Here is a 16,602-nt window from a genome sequence, read left to right as displayed (position 1 = left end):
TTTGCTTAAACTGCATCTTTGACAAGTTTTATCACAAATAGGCAAATGAACGAGGAAGTAATGGGCAGATAAGCCGAACTTTAGATTGCAATGTATAGAAGTGCAGATTGGCATGTGCTAAGCATGGGTGGCACAGGAAGGTACTGGATAAGTTCCTTGATTATTCTCTGAGTCTGTTTGGCTTTGCACTGAAATTGCCTGTTGAGGTTATCTAGCCATAGACTGATAGGAAACTAGGGACACCGGGAAAGCTGTCAGCTACTGTTTCACAGTATGTATGTTTGTTTATTTGATTTATATTACGCCTTTCAGGTCTAGATGTGGGTAACAGCCCGTATCATGTTAGGAAGTAACAAAAGAAACCCAGATTATGAGCCATTCTTTCTGATAGGAGGATCAACTTCCATTGCTGTCTTTGCTAAACTAAAATGCATATGGAGATTGAAGGGAGGGCTAATGAGGCACTGTCTGCATTTGCCAAGAAGCCCTCCTAGGGCAATGGTTTTCAAACTTTTTTTTTTTTTTGGTTAAGGAACTCTATATTGTGAAATCCTTGCTCCTCTCCGCTGTATGTATAAAACTGTGAGGAACCTTTTAGGGGGGATGCTTGTAGAATTCTAGTTGAAAAACACCGTCTTGGGGGGGGGGGGGGGTGAAGGAGCTCGAATGTCAGGCGAGAATCTGAACGCCAGGCATTGATTGCATCCTTATGCCAAGAGAGGCTCCAGGCATTGCGGTTTCATTTTAGGGAAGCAGGAATGTCATGGTTTAGTGCCCCCTCCCCCAACATGAGTCCATGTGACTGAGCCACAAGGCAGATTACCTAATTGGGCAAGGCTTCAATCAGCCTCATTTGATTCATTTTGATACCTGACTTCCGAAAAAAAGTGAGCCAAAATCTCCAAAATTAAGACAGTGGAAGCATCTGCCTTCCAAAACCTAGGCGCATTAATACAGATTTGAATGCCAGGGATTTCTCTAGTTTCACTAAAATTAATAGTAGCAGAGTCCCTGGTAGTGGGTGCCGGTGGAGGTCACATGCACAGAGATACGATTACTAACAGGGCATCCCGCTCATCTAGTGACTTCTGCCTTGCAAAACGTCATGCTTCTGTGGTTTCTTCATGGAGCCAAATTACAAAGCAGCAGCCAAGCTGAGGTAACCAGTGTTGATCTAAACCCAAGATGTTGAACCCTTTCGGTTCAAATGCGGCAGAGTACAAAGCACTCTGCGGCTCAGGATGGTGGCTGCCAGCTTCAGTGGGGCTTCTTTTTCAGCCTGGAGTCCTGCCTCTTGAGCAGAGATGGAGCTGGGCGTCAGTGTCACATGGCATAGGCTCTCTGATGTCACTGCTTCACGGGGGGGGGGACTTGCCATTGTAAAATGTCTTCAGTTAAGCAATAGTTCCTGAAGCAAGATGCTTCATGGTCCTTAATTCCAGTTTTCCAAATGCTTCCTGAAATTCGTTATCGCTGCCTGCTCTGGTTTGCGTAGCATGCATTGGATGTGCATCACTGCTGAAAAATGGTACGCCTTCTGTTTCAACAGCATTTTCACCGGAAAAGGTTCCCGAAAATCTGGATGCCATAGTGATTGGCAGCGGCATTGGTGGCCTGGGGGTGGCAGCCGTCCTGGCCAAGGCTGGTAAACGAGTGCTGGTGCTGGAACAACTCGCCAAGATTGGAGGCTGCTGCCACACCTTTAACGAGAAGGGCTACGAGTTTGATGTTGGTAAGAGCACGACTGGGGGAAAGAGGGAGGGGGCGCCAATGAAAAGGAGAGTCTGTGATGAAACTGGCCATAATCTTCAGCAGAATGTGTCAGCTGGCTCCGGGATAAGCACCTGTACCGAGCTCCTTGTCCTTTGGCTGGAGGGGCATCACTGGAGCAGCAGAGCTGTTGAGGAAAAGAATCTGCAGGGCCAGTATTTATTGACCTTTACCCATAGATTAAGAGGAAATTAGTAAACGGTCCTGTGCCAACTGATTAGCAGAGAGAAAACTACTATTTTGTTTAGAAATGTACTATTTGTTAACTCCTAAAATTGTCCTGGTGCTCGTGTGCTTCAGTAGCAGAGGAGGACGTTCCATTGTATCCCCATCAGATAAGAGATTTCAGACATTAGATACTGGCATTTGAACAAGATTCTTTACTCCTGATTAAAATATGAGGACAGTAATAACAGGTAAGATTTGTAACTGACAACAGTTTTGTGTCTTTTTTTCTTTTTGTCAATTTTTTAAAAATCTGTCTTTGTCTGGAACAGCCTTCCTGAGTTGGTTCATCAGGCTCCTCTCTCTGGCTGTATTAAACTTCTACCTACAACCCAACTTTTGGAGGTTGCTTTTATGTCTTAAACTTTGGCTCCATTCATAATGTTAGCAAGTTTTTAACCATATTTCCCATAATATTCTATTTATCTTGTCCATGTGTCTTGACTAGATTGTAAGCCCTACAAAGAAGGCATTGTCTCTTGCTTCATATGTCTAGTGATGCCATAGAATAAGTAATAGGAGGTATATTTCTTGCAGTAAATATAAAGTTGTGTGGCCTTATACAAATTGAGTTGGTGGCAGGCATGGGATTAGAACAGAGGCATAAGGAGATAAGAGTACAGTTTCAAAAGCTTTATTGGTACATGGGTATGTGAAATAGGGCCGAGTTACATACAATGCCTTATGGGCTCAGTGTGGATTTTCATCTTCCTAAAAATCTATGTGTAATTTCATTACACGCATACATATACCCACATAGAAATTGGGTGTTCCAGGTGTTTTTGTGCATGGTAAAAATTTACACAATTTTCAAACACTTATGCATGGAAACATGTCATTTACATGTATAACTGCACTTCATTTTGCAACAGGTAAAGTTACACCTATATATTTAGCCATATGGCAAATATATAGGGTGGCAGCAGGTGGCCAATGAAATTGGCATGTCAACCCCAAGTAATACTGGAAAGAGAAAACAACAAAATTAGTCGGCTCAAAAAAGCAGAAAAGGTGACTAGGAAGAGCAGCATAGCAAGGGAGAAAATTTGGAAAGCTATGACAACAAATGCTCAGAGTCCAGGCAATAAAACCCAAATCTGCAGGCCCTAATGGTGGAGGTGCACTTGGACATTGTTATTATAGAGACCTTGTTTACTGATTCTCTTGATTGAGATATGGCCATTTTGGACTATATCTTGTTAAGGAAGGAGAGAGAGAACAGAAAAGGAGGAGGAGTAGCTCTTTTAAGTCAAAAATAATATCCAAGCATCTGACATGCAAGGGACGTAGGGTAGGGAAGAAGCGTTATAGGCCATCCTAAAAAAAAAGATGGCACTTCCATTTACACTGGTGTGGTCTACAGGCCTCCAACTCAAACAGAAGAACCAGACAGAGATCTGTTCGAAGACATCCAAAAAATGGGAAAGAAGGGAGAAATGCTTCTTGTTCGAGATTTCAATCTGCTGGATGTGGATTGGAGCATCCTTTCTGCAGAATCTATAAGAAGTAGAGAGAAAGTGGATGTCCTTCAAGGGGCTCTGCTCAAACAAGTGGTGATGGAACCCATGAGGGAAGATGTGATACTCGACCTAGTGCTCTGAAAGAGGAATAATGTCTCTAATGGCTGGGTAGAGACTCACCTGAGCACTATGGTGTGGTTTGATATCACAAATAGGATACAAAGAGGTCACACGAAGATCCCAAGTGTTGAATTTCAAACACACAGACTTTGTCAAAATGGAGTTGTACCTGGAGGGAGAACTGGAAGACTGGGAGAAAATGGGGAAGGTGAAACATCAGTGGGCCAAATTAAAAGGCAATAGAAAACACAAAAGTAAGAGGAAATAGAAACCGATCTGGTTTTTAAAGGAGGTGGCTGAAAACATGAAGGCAAAAAGAGCAGCATTCAGGAAGTACAAAGGATCCCCAAAATGAGCACAGGGAAGAATACCTGGCGAAGCTGAGGGAGATGAAGAAAGAAATCAGGAAAGCAAAAGGTCAAGCGGAAGAAAGGATTGCCAAAGAGGTAAAGTGAGGGGACAAAACATTTTTCAGATATATCAGAGAAATAGACTTAGTTTTTGGGTACTTGCCAGGTTCTTATGGCCTGGATTGGCCATTGTTGGAGACAGGATGCTGGGCTTGATGGACACTTGGTCTGACCCAGTATGGCATGTTCTTAAGGAGGAAGGCCTGAGGTGGTATAGTGAAATTGAAAGGTGACAAGGAACAATGTGTGGAGAAAGAAATAGCAGAAATATTAAACAAATACTTCAGTTTGGTATTCACTAAAGAAGACCCTGGCGAAAGACCGTTTGCTGGTTGGCAACCATGGATGGCAGTGAGGTAGATGCGACCCCCATTTACAGAAGAGATTGCATGGGAAGAGCTAGGAAAACTGAAAGTGGACAAGGCCTTGGGGCCGGATGAGGTTCATCCCAGGATACTGATGGAGCTCAAAGATGTTCTGGCGGATCAGCTGAAGGACTTGTTGAATAGATCCCTGGAAATGGGAGTGGTGCCATGGGACTGGAGAAGAGGTCCTGTGGTCCTGCTTCACAAGAGCGGTAGCAGAGAGGAGGCTGGAAACTACAGACCGGTTAGCCTGACCTTGGTGGTGGGAAAATAAATGGAGATTTTATTTATTTAGAATTTTTTTATATACAGACATCCGTTTGCACATTGTATCGGTTTACAAATAACTTGGAACTTTTAGGCATAGCCTTTACATGGAACAATGGAACAATAACTATATGAGGAAAGGAACAGTAACTATTAATTAATTAGGTACAGCATAACAAATCACAAGATCAATGGCATAGAGTAATAACACTGATTAAAATCTGAGTAGTCATGATATTTACATAAAGTTCGAAGGTAAAGAGTGAGATACATGACTTGAAGAGTGTCAGATCATGTGGGAAAATAGCGGCAAATAATACAAAGTTATTCAGTGAAAATATTACACAAATTTCAGGGATTCGTCACAGGGTGGGTAGAGTTAGACGGATAGGCCTGTAGGAACAGCCAGGTTTTTAGTTTTTTTTTTTAATTTAGGTGTGGATGTTTCGGTTTGTAAATCCAGAGGCAGGGAGTTCCAAAGGGTAGGGCCAGCTAGAGAACAAGCTCTGTTCATTGTGGAGAGAAGTTTAGTGGATTTGATCGAGGGAGTGCGGAGTGTTCCTTGAAGGGCGGGATGAGTGGGTCTTGTGGAGGTGCGTGGAAGGAGAGGAGGGCTGATCCAGTGGAAGTTTTCATTTATAATGCTTTTATGAATGAGGGATAATGCTTTGAATAGGATTCGCGATTGTATTGGTAGCCAATGTAGCTCAATAAGAGTTGGTGTAATGTGGTCTCTTTTTTTTAGAATTTGTAAGGATACGTGCTGCGGCATTCTGTAGGAGTTGCAAAGGTTTGGTATGGGTGGTAGGGAGGCCAAGGAGGAGAGCATTACAGTAGTCTATTTTGGAGAAAATAATAGACTGTAGTACTGTGCGAAAATCTGTGAAATATAGTAGGGGTCTGAGTTTTTTAATTGTTTGTAACTTGAAGTAGCAGTCACTTAAGAGAGATTTAATAAAGGGTTTAAGGGAGAGCGGTTTGGAGAGAGTAAAGGGGAAAAGAATTTGCACATCATCTGCATAGGTGAAGTGTTTGATACCAAGGTCGGTGAGGAGAGTGGTGAGGGGAAGCATGTAAATGTTAAATAGCGTGGAGGAGAGAGAGGAACCTTGGGGAACACCCCGATCAAGACTAATCGGGTCAGATTCATTGTTATCAGTGAGGACTGTGAAGTGACGATTTTGTAGGTAAGATTTAATCCAGGAGAGTGCAGTTCCAGAAATTCCAATACTGCTGAGGATGTTGATAAGGATAATGTGATTAACAGTGTCAAAAGCTGCAGAAATGTCCAACATAGCAAGAAGATAGGAATTACCGGTATCAATTCCTTTGATTATGGTGTCAGTTAGGGATAGTAGTAAGGTTTCAGTACTCAGATGTTTCCAGAAACCATATTGTGTGGAGGGAAGAATGTTGTGTTCGAGGTAGTCAGATAGGCGAGAATTGACTAGTTTTTCTAGGATTTTAGATAAGAGAGGGAGATTGGAGATAGGTCTGAAATTGGATAGGGTAGAGCAGAGCTTTCCAAAGTGTGTGTCGCGACACTTTGGTGTGTCGCCTGAGGTGTGCCGGTGTGTCGCGCAAGCCCGGTGCACGTGACACACCGGCAAGCGGGAGCCAATGCGGCCGTCGGTGGAGCTCATCCCACTGGCGGCTGAGCTGCGAAGAATTGTACACAGCCGGAAGATCGGTAAGGCCGTGGTGAGTTCACGTTGCCACGGCCCGAAGAAAAAGGGCACGTCTAAACGTGCAGGTGCTCCGCCTCCTTCCTGCCCACGCGGCCCCGGAAGAAAAATGTTGCCGGAGCCGCACGGGCAGGAAGGAGATGAAGCAGCCGCGTGCAGAAGAGGAGCCGCGTTGTTGCAGCGGGCGAGAAGAGGCCCGGTAGCAGGGCCCCCACATCGGATCGGCCCGAGAAGATCAGGGCCGCTGCAGAGCCGATCCTGCAGCGACCCGTGAAGAGGAGGCCCAGAGGTAAGAGAGAGGCTGAGGGCCCATAGAGTGTGTGTATGAGCTGAGTTGAGAGATTGGGTGCCTGTATGAGCTGAGTTGAGAGATTGGGTGCCTGTATGAGCTGAATTGAGAGATTGTGTGTGTGTATGAGATGAGAGGAGTTGAGAGATTGGGTGCCTGTGTGAGTTGAGAGATTGGGTGTGGGAGTGAGGATCTCAATGTTTGCAGAGACAGCATGTGAGAGCCTGTGTGTGTGTGTGTGTGAGAGAGAGACAGCATGTGACAGTGAGAGCCTGTGCATGAGCAAGACAGCATGTGGGAGTGAGAGAGAGAGCCTGGGAGTGTGAGAGTCAGACAGCATGTGCAAGAGAGAGACTGTGTATGAATGATTGTATGAGAGAGCATGTGAGAGTGAGAGCCTGTGTGTGTGAGAGAGAGAGAGAAAGCATGTGAGAATGAGAACCTGACTGTATGTTTGAGAGAAGAAGATAGATGGAGAGAAAAGAAATAGAAAAAAAACCAATATGAAATGAATTGGCAAAAAAATAAGAAAGGGGAGATGGACCAACCAATTAGAAAACTAAGATCAGACAGCAAAGGTAAAAAAAAAAAAAAGAAATAAATTACTTTTTACTGATTGGCACATGTAATCTTTGTTAATGTCAAGAGTAGCACTTTCTCTATGCGGATCTCACAATGTACGAGATCAACATGGAGGAACTGGAAACCCACAGGGCCTGCACAGAGGAGGCAGCAGAATGGGCTTCAGTGCCAATAGCAGCAATCAGCGCCTCCCCAATAGCCATGCGGCATCAGTGGCAGCAGAGGAATGAGAGAGGCTCCGAGGTTGCTGGCAAAAGAAAGAGAGGGGGTCTGCCTTTAGTGTGTGCATGTGTATGAATGGGTGCCTGCCTGGGGGTGTATGTGTGTGAATGGATGGGTGCCTGCCTGGGGGATGGTGACGGAGTGGTGTGAAAATGAATGGGAGCCTGCCTGGGGGTCAGTTTTAGTGTGTGAGAATTACTGGGAGCTTGCCTGGGTGTGTGTGTTTGTGTGTATGTGAGGGAGCCAGAGAGAGTGTGTATGAGAAAATCCAGGGGAGTAAGACTTTGTGTGTGGGGTGTGTGTGGAGGGGGAGAGAGTGTCTTAGAGCCTGAGAGTGTGTCAGTGTCTGTGAGAGCGAGAGGTTATGGTGGGTATAAGAGCATGAATGTGTATGTATGTGACAGTGTATGTGTGAGAGAGAATGGACATGTGAGTCTGTGTGAGAGAGGATAACCTCTGGGAAAGTGTAAAAAATGTATATGATTTTAATTAATAGAAATTCTATTTATCAGTGGTTTTAAAATATTCTTTTATTAGTATGGTTTTACTATTATAACTGATGCTTTATGTTTCTTGATTTTGTTTGTTTTATGAGGAATGGTGGTTCTGTTTTTCCATTGTTAATACACAGAGTCTGGCTTCTTGGAGTTTCCATTTCAGTTTTTGTCTAATTTGTGCTCCTTTATTTTGTATTCTGTATTTGGTGAGGGTCTGTCTCTGCTCTGTGTGTATGACCATGATGAGAGATTCTGCTAGCATAGGGATCTATAGCAATCGGGTTTGTTTTGTTTCCTCAATAGGTGGTGTATTGGTATTCTAGGACCCAGTGTAATATTTACCCATGCTTTTTCACAGGTAGGGTTATTGTTGTTTGAGTCCTTGGTGTTATTACTGTTATGTTACAATGGGATTGCAGTATAGATTTTGAGTGTCTTTTTTGCGAGGTTTTATTTTAGTTCACAATGTGCCTGGCAGTGGAAGGTGTTTGTGCTGCTGTTACTGTGAGGTGACACCAGCATTTGAAAATATCTTTTAGTATGATGAGCTGTAAGGGAAACATTCAAGCTCCATTGTTTGGGGGAATTTCAGTGGATGCACAGAGTTACAGAACTGGAGGTGCAGGATTTATATTGACATTCTGTCCCTTCCTATATATTCCAGATTTCACTCTCATAGCCATATAGAATTAGTTGAATGAGGCTATCAAATAATTTTATAGTGTGAAACTGGCCAGCTTTTTAAAATTATGCAGAAGACCCTTTGGACTTTTTTATTAACACCAAATATTCAAAAGCTCTGTTCATCCCATCAAGCTCATATATCTCATTAAAGAGGTAAATTGAATAACACAATAACTTTGTTTTATTATTGTTACTCATAAATTATAACTAACATTAATCTTGGAATATTATATATTTTTAATATAAATGAAAGGTTTTCACAAGATATGTTGTGTCGTGAAACATTTTATTATGTATATATTTAAGGAAACATACATAAATTGTCGAAATACATTTCGTTCATTTAACCTTTAACCTCCGGTTTGCTTGTAGACTAATTACTGTGTCCCGAAATTATGTTTGTCTAAAAAGTGTGTCACCAACATGAAAAGTTTGGAAAGCTCTGGGGTAGAGGGATCAAGATTAGGTTTTTTTGAGGATGGGTTTAACCACCGCTTGTTTTAGTATGTTGGGGACTGTGCCTTGTTCCAGGGAACAGTTGCATATGTTAGAAAGAGGTTTAGCAATTACTTTGGGAATAGATAGAAGTTTGGTAGGGATAGTTTCAGAGGGATGGGAGGAGGGTCTCATCTTTCTTAAGATGTTTTCTATTTCAAGGGAGGAGGATGAATCAAAAGATGAGAGAGTAGGTGAGAAGTTGAAGGTGGGAAGTATTAAGTTGTTGGTGTTAAGAGAAAATTGTGCAGTGAGGGAGGAGACTTTATTTTTAAAGAAGTGTGCTAATTCATTGCAGCAATTTTTTTGAGGTGGGTGTTTGAGGTTGTGTTGGGGAGGAGCTGGTGAGACCGGCGATCATAGTAAAAAGGGCCTTGGGATTGTATTGGAAGCCATGTATCTTTTTGGCGTAATATTCTCGTTTAGTTAGAATGGCTGAAGGAAAGGATAGTTCACTATCTACAGTCTGGTGAGTTCCTGGACCAGAGGCAGCATGGATTCACCAGGGTAAGGTCCTGTCAGACAAAACTGATTGATTGATTGACTTTTTTGATTGGGTGACTAGAGAACTGGATCAAGGAAGAGCACCTGATGTGATTTACTTGGATTTTGGAAAAGCTTTCGATGCAGTCCCACATAGGAAGGTCATGAATAAAATGAAAAGCTTGGATGTGGGTGCCAAGGTGGTAAAGTGGATTACTGTTTGACTGACAGGAAACAATGTGTAATGGCAAATGGTACCCACTTTGAGAGAACAGTGTTAAGTGGAGTGCCTTAAGGATTAGTTTTGGGACCTGTTATGTTCAATATCTTTGTGAGCGACATTGTAGTAGGGTTAGAAGGAAAATGGATGGTATTAGGACATGCCTGGAAGAGTAGAGAGAATGAAAAGTAATTTAATAAAACTTGGTCAAAGGTTTGACAGCTGGGATTCAGTGCTAAGAAGTGCAGAGCCAGGCACCTGGGGCACAGTAATCCAAAAGAGCTGGATGCGATGGGAGCAAAAGACAAACATGCAAGAACCAGGAGAGCAACCTTGGGGCGATTTGTATCTGACAATGTGACAAGGCAGTAGCTAAAGCCAGAAAGATGCTGGGCTGCATAGAGAGAGGTATAACCAGCAGTAAAAGGGAATTGATAATGCCCTTGTACAGGTCCTTGGTGAGGACAGGATAGAGGTGGTCCAAAGAAGGGTGACCAAAGTGGTGTGGGGTCTGTATCGGGAGACTTTTTTTATGAGGAGAGGTTGAAGGGGGTAAAGATATATATACCATATCCTCCAGGTGAATCCCTCTAAATCAGAGGCTGTTTGGTTTACTATTAGATCTACTGCCCAGGCTGTAGCTCCCATGATGTTAGGTATACCTATCCCTATAAAACCTAAGCTGATTTTATTACATGTCCAGTTAGATGTTGCTCTTTCTATGTCAAATTTAATTTCAGCAACCACACAAAAATCTTTCTATTCTTTGATATTTATTAGGAAGATCTGTCCTTTATAAGAGGTAAAAGATCTTAAATCTCTGGTACAAGCATTTGTGATTTCAGAGCTGGAAATCTGTTACTTGGGGTTTGTAAAGCATCTCCAGTTGTTGCAGAATACCGCAGCTCGGTTGATTTTTTGGTCTCTGTAAGTATGATCATATTTCACCTTTCTTGAGCCAATTGCATTGGTTACCAGTTTCTTACAGGATTCAATTTAAAGTCTTAGGTTTTGCCTTTCATATTCTCTCAACAGGTCTCCCATCTTATCTCTCTAAAATATTAGTCTCTTATATTCCATCTCATTCCTTACATTCATCCCAAGCAGGACTTCATGTCCCATCACTTTCAGTAATCTGTCTAGACAACTGTTTTCTCTGGTGTTATCAAGCACCTTCTTTATGGAACTTTCTACCACTTGACATTTGTTCTATTTCTGATAACTGCTTTCCTAAAATTTAAGTAAAGACCTGTTTTTTCATTAAAATGTAAGCTACTTTTGCAGCATGGATGATCGGAATTTGGTGATGCTGTAACACTATTAATATGTTGTATTTTTATTTAATTTTAATTTGATTGTGTATTGTTGGACTTTTGTTTGTTTATTTTATTTATTTAACATTTTTTAAATACTGACGTTAGTTGTGAACATCACATTGGTTTACACTAAACATGAAAGCAGCTGAAAAGGCTTTACAGGGAACTAAATCATTTAAAACAATTTATAATGAGGTTTTACAGGGAATTTAATTTAAAAAAAAACAATTTACAATGAGGGTTTAGAACAGGGATTATAACAAAGATTAAGCACAGTGTATGTGAAAAAGGGAAAATTAAATATTTATAGGATGAACAGGAAAGATTTAATATATGTAATGTAAGCGGAATCCAGATAGTTGCCTGATGAAAGTTGCAGATTTAAAACATACAAGGTAAACAGAAACCAGCTATTTGCATAATAAAAGGTGAAGTGGGGAAGGCGATAGGAGGGTGAGGGAGATTGCGGGGAGGCATAAGCGGGTTTAGAGGGGGAAGATTTCTTCAGCGAGCTTAACATGGAATGAATGGGAGTTTAAGGGGAGAGGGGTGGTGTAATGGTGGGGAAAAATGTAGTGGAGTGAGATGAGAAGAAAGGTGAGGGAGGTGGACAGGGGTGGAAAGAGTTATTTTTTGTATTTTTTCTTTTGTTTTGTTGGAGTTATTTTATGTTTAAAGTTTATTATTGTGTGTTTTTTTTTTTATTATTTAAATTTTTATTTGCACAGTCAATATAAACATTCCAATAACTTTGAACATTGATATGATGTATAAACAAATTGCAATAAACTTTGTACATATTACAGTGCTGCCTGTGCCTTTTTCTATAACCCATTTTCCCCTCCCCCCCCCCCCCCCCAATGGTGCATACTGACTCCAATTCTGAAGTGCGTGCCAAAGCGTCATATCTGTGGGGTTCAACCTCACCCCAATCCTGATTCATATCCCTGGTTATCGCGCCCTACCCATCTTCATGGGGCTCTGATAAAGAAGTTTCTTATTCCAGTCAGAAATAAATTCCCTAATTCCATAAACCCAAGGCACCTTTAATAAACCCTATACCAACGGAGAAAAGGTTCCCAAATTAATACATGCTTCTCCATCTTATCTTGTTGTTGAGCTCTAAAATAATACCAGTAATGCATTTGCCAAAGTCTGTGCGAAACAGTAATAACTGTTGGCAACCGCTCTGTTTTCCAGTGTGCCGCTAGCTCCTGCCTAGCTGCACTGAGTACTCGATGGATTAGAATCCGTTTCGACACTGTCCAGGTAGCCGGGTAAGCAGATAGTAAGTAGACCTCCGGACGCAGGGAGACATTAATGTTCAACATCTGTACAATCAGGGTCTGAATCCGTGCCAGTACGGCACCATTTTTGGACATGACCACCAAATATGAAGAAAAGTACCCTCTCGGCCACATTGCCTCCAACTGAAGTTTGATTGTGTTAAATTTTGTACTACTGCTTTGGTAAAGTGTGTTTAACAAGAGGGTTATAAAGTTTTTTTAATAAATGAAATGAAATATCCTGGAAGAAAGAGAGCGCAGGGGAGATATGATACAGACCTTCAGATACCTGACAGGTATTAACGATGCACAAACTTCAAACCTTTTCTGTTGGAAAGGAAACAGTAGAATTAGAGGTCATGATATGAAGCTTCAGAGAGGATGACTCAGAACCAATGTCAGGAAATATTTCTTCACGGAGAGAGTGGTAGATGCCTGGAATGCCTTCCTAGAAGAGGTGGTGAAGACGAGAACACTTAATGAATTCAAAAGGGCATGGGACAAACACTGCAAATCCCGAAAGGCTTGAAGAAAAGAATGGTGTAACATTTCTGCATGTGGGTAACTTGCATGGAGCGGCAGTTACTACCATAAGCAAACTGCTAGGCATACTAGATGGACCATTTGGTCTTTATCTGCCATCATTACTATGTTACAATATAGTAATGATGGCAGATAACCTCCAGCACTGTATTTTAAAACCAGGTTTGTTTTATGGGTGTTTTGAAATTAAATGCATAATTCTGCTGTTAGGTGCACTGCTGAAAATTTACTTCAAAGTGACTTAGTCAAGGTAACCAGACAGAGCCCTATGTTAATCTCTTAAGGCTGGAACTTGTTCAGTTCTGGCTTCTCATATGGGGCCCTAGCTACTAGACTTGACCTCTTTTACAATTCTGTATAAACGGCACTGATAATTGATTGATTTGCATGCTTCGGTTTCAGGGATTCACTATATTGGACAGATGAATGAGAAATCAATGCTGCGGCTCATGGCTGACCAGCTTACAGACGGGCAGCTGCAGTGGGACAAGATGGACAGTCCATTTGATGTGGTGGTCCTGGGTGATCCCACCACTAACAAGCAATACAACTTGTACAGTGGGAGGAAGAAGTATATCGAAGGACTAAAGAGAGATTTTCCAGGAGAGGGACTGGCAATCGACAAGTTCATGGAACTCGTAAAGGTAAAACGTTGGACTTATGATAATCATTCGCTTTTAAAAATATTTTTTATCAACAAGATCAAGGCACTCGGGTGTTTGTGTTAAGTTAATGGTCAGGGGATGAAAAATAGAAAATGATTTGTATGATTCTTAAGACAGTAACTTTTCAGACTATGATCTTTTGGATGAGGAATACACTTCTGTATTTTTCATGTTTTCTGGTGGGAATGTGTTACCATATATAACGAGTCTTTTCTCTTTTTCTGTTACTAGAGTCTAACTTGCTTCTTCGTTGTTAATTTGAATAAACAGATTTAAACTAAAAATATGATTATGGAATATAGCTTTGCAATGGGAAGATCTTACCAAGCAAGCTTGATTCAATTCTTTAAGGTTATAAGAGCTGAAGATTGAGCTGGTTGGTGGGGACTTCTCTGAGTTTCAGTAAAGCCTTTGACATTTTTCCACAGAGTCTGGGAGTGGTAGAAAAATGATGGTAAACTGGATGAGAAGTTGGTTAAAGGACAGAATTTAGAGTTAGAGAGTGATGGTCAATGGGCTCTGCTCTGATGAATGGGGAAGTGGCCAGTGAACGTCCGTGGGAGGCTTGGGCCTCTTCAGTGCCTTTATAGATGGCATGATGGAAACAGGAGAAGGAAGTATGTTCTTGTTTGCAGATGATTTGCAACAGAGTAGACCTGCTGAGGGGGGCGGGGGGGGGGGGGGCTAGATAGATGAAAGATGGGAAAATGGTCAAGGGTGTGGTGCATTTAGGGTGTAGAAAGCCAAATGCCAAATACCATTTGAGAGGGGAGCAATCACCAAACAGGAAAAAAAACCTGGGGGATCGTCATCTCTGAAGACTTCAAGGTAGCCAGTCAGTGTAAGAAGAACAGGAAAGGTAATAGTATATTTGGGAGCATAAAGAGAGAAATATTTATTTTATTTTATTTAATTCTTTTATATACCGACCTTCATGGCTGGTGTCATATCAAATCGGTTTACATGGAACTAGGGGTAAACAATATTATCAACCATTTAACAGTAAAAACATTCAGAGGAGGCAAAAATTACATTTAACAAGGAGATCAAACTTGGGAATAGAAGAAAGAGAAGGACAGAGAGATAACCAATATAATTAAAAATATATAAGCCTCTGGTGAGATCCCACCTTGAGACATATGTTCTGTTCTGGAGATCACATCTGCAAAAGGAGTTTGACCAAGGCAGAGGGAATGCCAAGGTTTATGGACTGCACTGCAAGCCATGCACAGAGAGTCTGAGGGAGTCTCTGGGAGAAAGAAAGGAAAGAGGAGCTATCTAGCAGGCTTCAATAAAGTATCAGAAGGAAACATTTTCCATAGAATGGAAAGCTCAGGGACAGAGGCTGAAGGGAGGGAAGAATGTGAGAAAATATCTTAACTGAGAAGATGTTGGACTCCTGGACTAGACTTCCAACGGAGGTTGGGGCAAACAGAAAGGGAACTTGGGGGGTGTCAGGAGGAGGGAGAGGACCACAGATTGAGTAAGACCTGTGACAGCACAGAGGTAGATATGTGCAAACTAGATGGACTGAGTGGTCCTTATTTGCCAACATATTCTGGGTAATCTCCCCTTGGACAAGTGATTTAAATGCCAGTAATTGATGGGCAAGTCCTGGAATGATGAAAAGGATCCCAGGATAGTCTGTCTGAGCTCTGTGATGTAGTTTCTGCTGGCCCACAGAAGGATGGTGCTAAACCTTTAGGGATGTGTGCTGCTGTCGTGCAGGACGTCTCTGTGGCTGTGCTGCTCCCCTATGGTGGGGTGATACTCTGAGTCCAGGGCTTTTTTCACAGCTTTGTGCTGCTCACTTCCATTGAGCTTGGGGGTTTTGTGTCACTATTTATTTATAAGCAGCTGGTATTACGCCTTTTCCTAAAGCTAGGCCTGAGGTAGATTACAGAATGTAATCAGGCACTACCTAAGTAATGGATACGTGGTCCCATCTTGCACTGAACGTACAGCTTGTACATGCTGCTTGCTGATCTGTCGCTGCTCTGTCACTGTTCTTGTATTTTGTGTCTGAAATGTAAAAGGGGAGATCCTTTTTTCAGACGTTTGTTCCCAGAGACATGAAATGGATGGATCCATTTACTAAATGGAGCACAGGGTTTGCCCAAAGTGTCAAATGTTCTAAAGGGGTTTTCTAATTTTATTTCTATAAAGGGGAGATGTCTTCATCATCCATTGAGGTTGACTAAAGGGAAGGGAAAAATGAGGGTTTTTTGTTTTGTTTTTTTTAAATCTAGGAGTATCTCCATCAGAAGAGGAAAAGCTGGTAGCTCTGCCAGCAGGATGTAGCAGACCACAGGCAGCATGCTAGTATTAGCAGTAGTAACTCTTCTGTAATTGGTGAATGTTGATGTGTTTTGCCTTACCACTTATAGATGTGTTTCTTCGCAGACTGCCTCTAAGAGAGCCGGGGACATGGCCATTTTGAAAATGATTCCTTTGCCCTTAGCTAGATTCCTCGTCCGCACAGGTCTTGTCAACTGGCTGTCCCCTTTCTTCAAGATGGCATCCAAAAGTGTCACTGAAGTGATCAATGAGCTGACCCAAAATGAAGAGCTTAAAGCAATATTTGGGTACATTTTTCTCACTTATGGTATGGCTTCATCTTTTGGAAACCAAATACATGTAGCTTTCTTGAGTATCTTCCATACTGCTAGCTGTACTTCACCAACATCCTGTATGTGCTTTTATGATCTGTCTTACCTGCCTCATATTCTGTTCTATAGTAGGTTAATTATAAAAAATGCATAAGATTTGCCATACTGGGTCAGACCAAAGGTCAATCAAACCCAGCATCCTGTTTCCAACAGAGGCCTGGCAAGTACCTGGCAGGATCCAAAGAAGAAAGAAAAGCTGGAGGGGAGGTTTGAACTCACAACCTCAGCATAACTCCTATTAAGTATTGAAAATTCTTCAGAGGGACAGGCCTGTTAGGCTGGTGTAGTAAAAATGACAGGAGTGGAGTGGCACTTTATAGACTGACCAGCTTATTAAAGCATGAGCTTT

At 41.9% G+C, this 16,602-nt stretch overlaps 1 protein-coding gene across 1 annotated transcript in view; it reads left to right on the top strand.

The window, feature by feature from the left end:
* Positions 1-16,602, top strand: part of LOC115092812 (all-trans-retinol 13,14-reductase-like) — a 65,727-nt gene that overhangs the window by 25,510 nt on the left and 23,615 nt on the right. The window contains exons 2-4 of the mRNA XM_029604142.1: positions 1,550-1,732; positions 13,322-13,563; positions 15,988-16,189. Of these exons, the coding sequence (XP_029460002.1) occupies positions 1,550-1,732; positions 13,322-13,563; positions 15,988-16,189 (627 nt within the window). The remainder of the gene's footprint in view (positions 1-1,549; positions 1,733-13,321; positions 13,564-15,987; positions 16,190-16,602) is intronic.

The sequence above is a fragment of the Rhinatrema bivittatum genome, chromosome 5 (assembly GCF_901001135.1).
Source record: "Rhinatrema bivittatum chromosome 5, aRhiBiv1.1, whole genome shotgun sequence".
Taxonomy (NCBI): domain Eukaryota; kingdom Metazoa; phylum Chordata; class Amphibia; order Gymnophiona; family Rhinatrematidae; genus Rhinatrema; species Rhinatrema bivittatum.
This window is presented reverse-complemented; position numbering and strand designations above follow the sequence as displayed.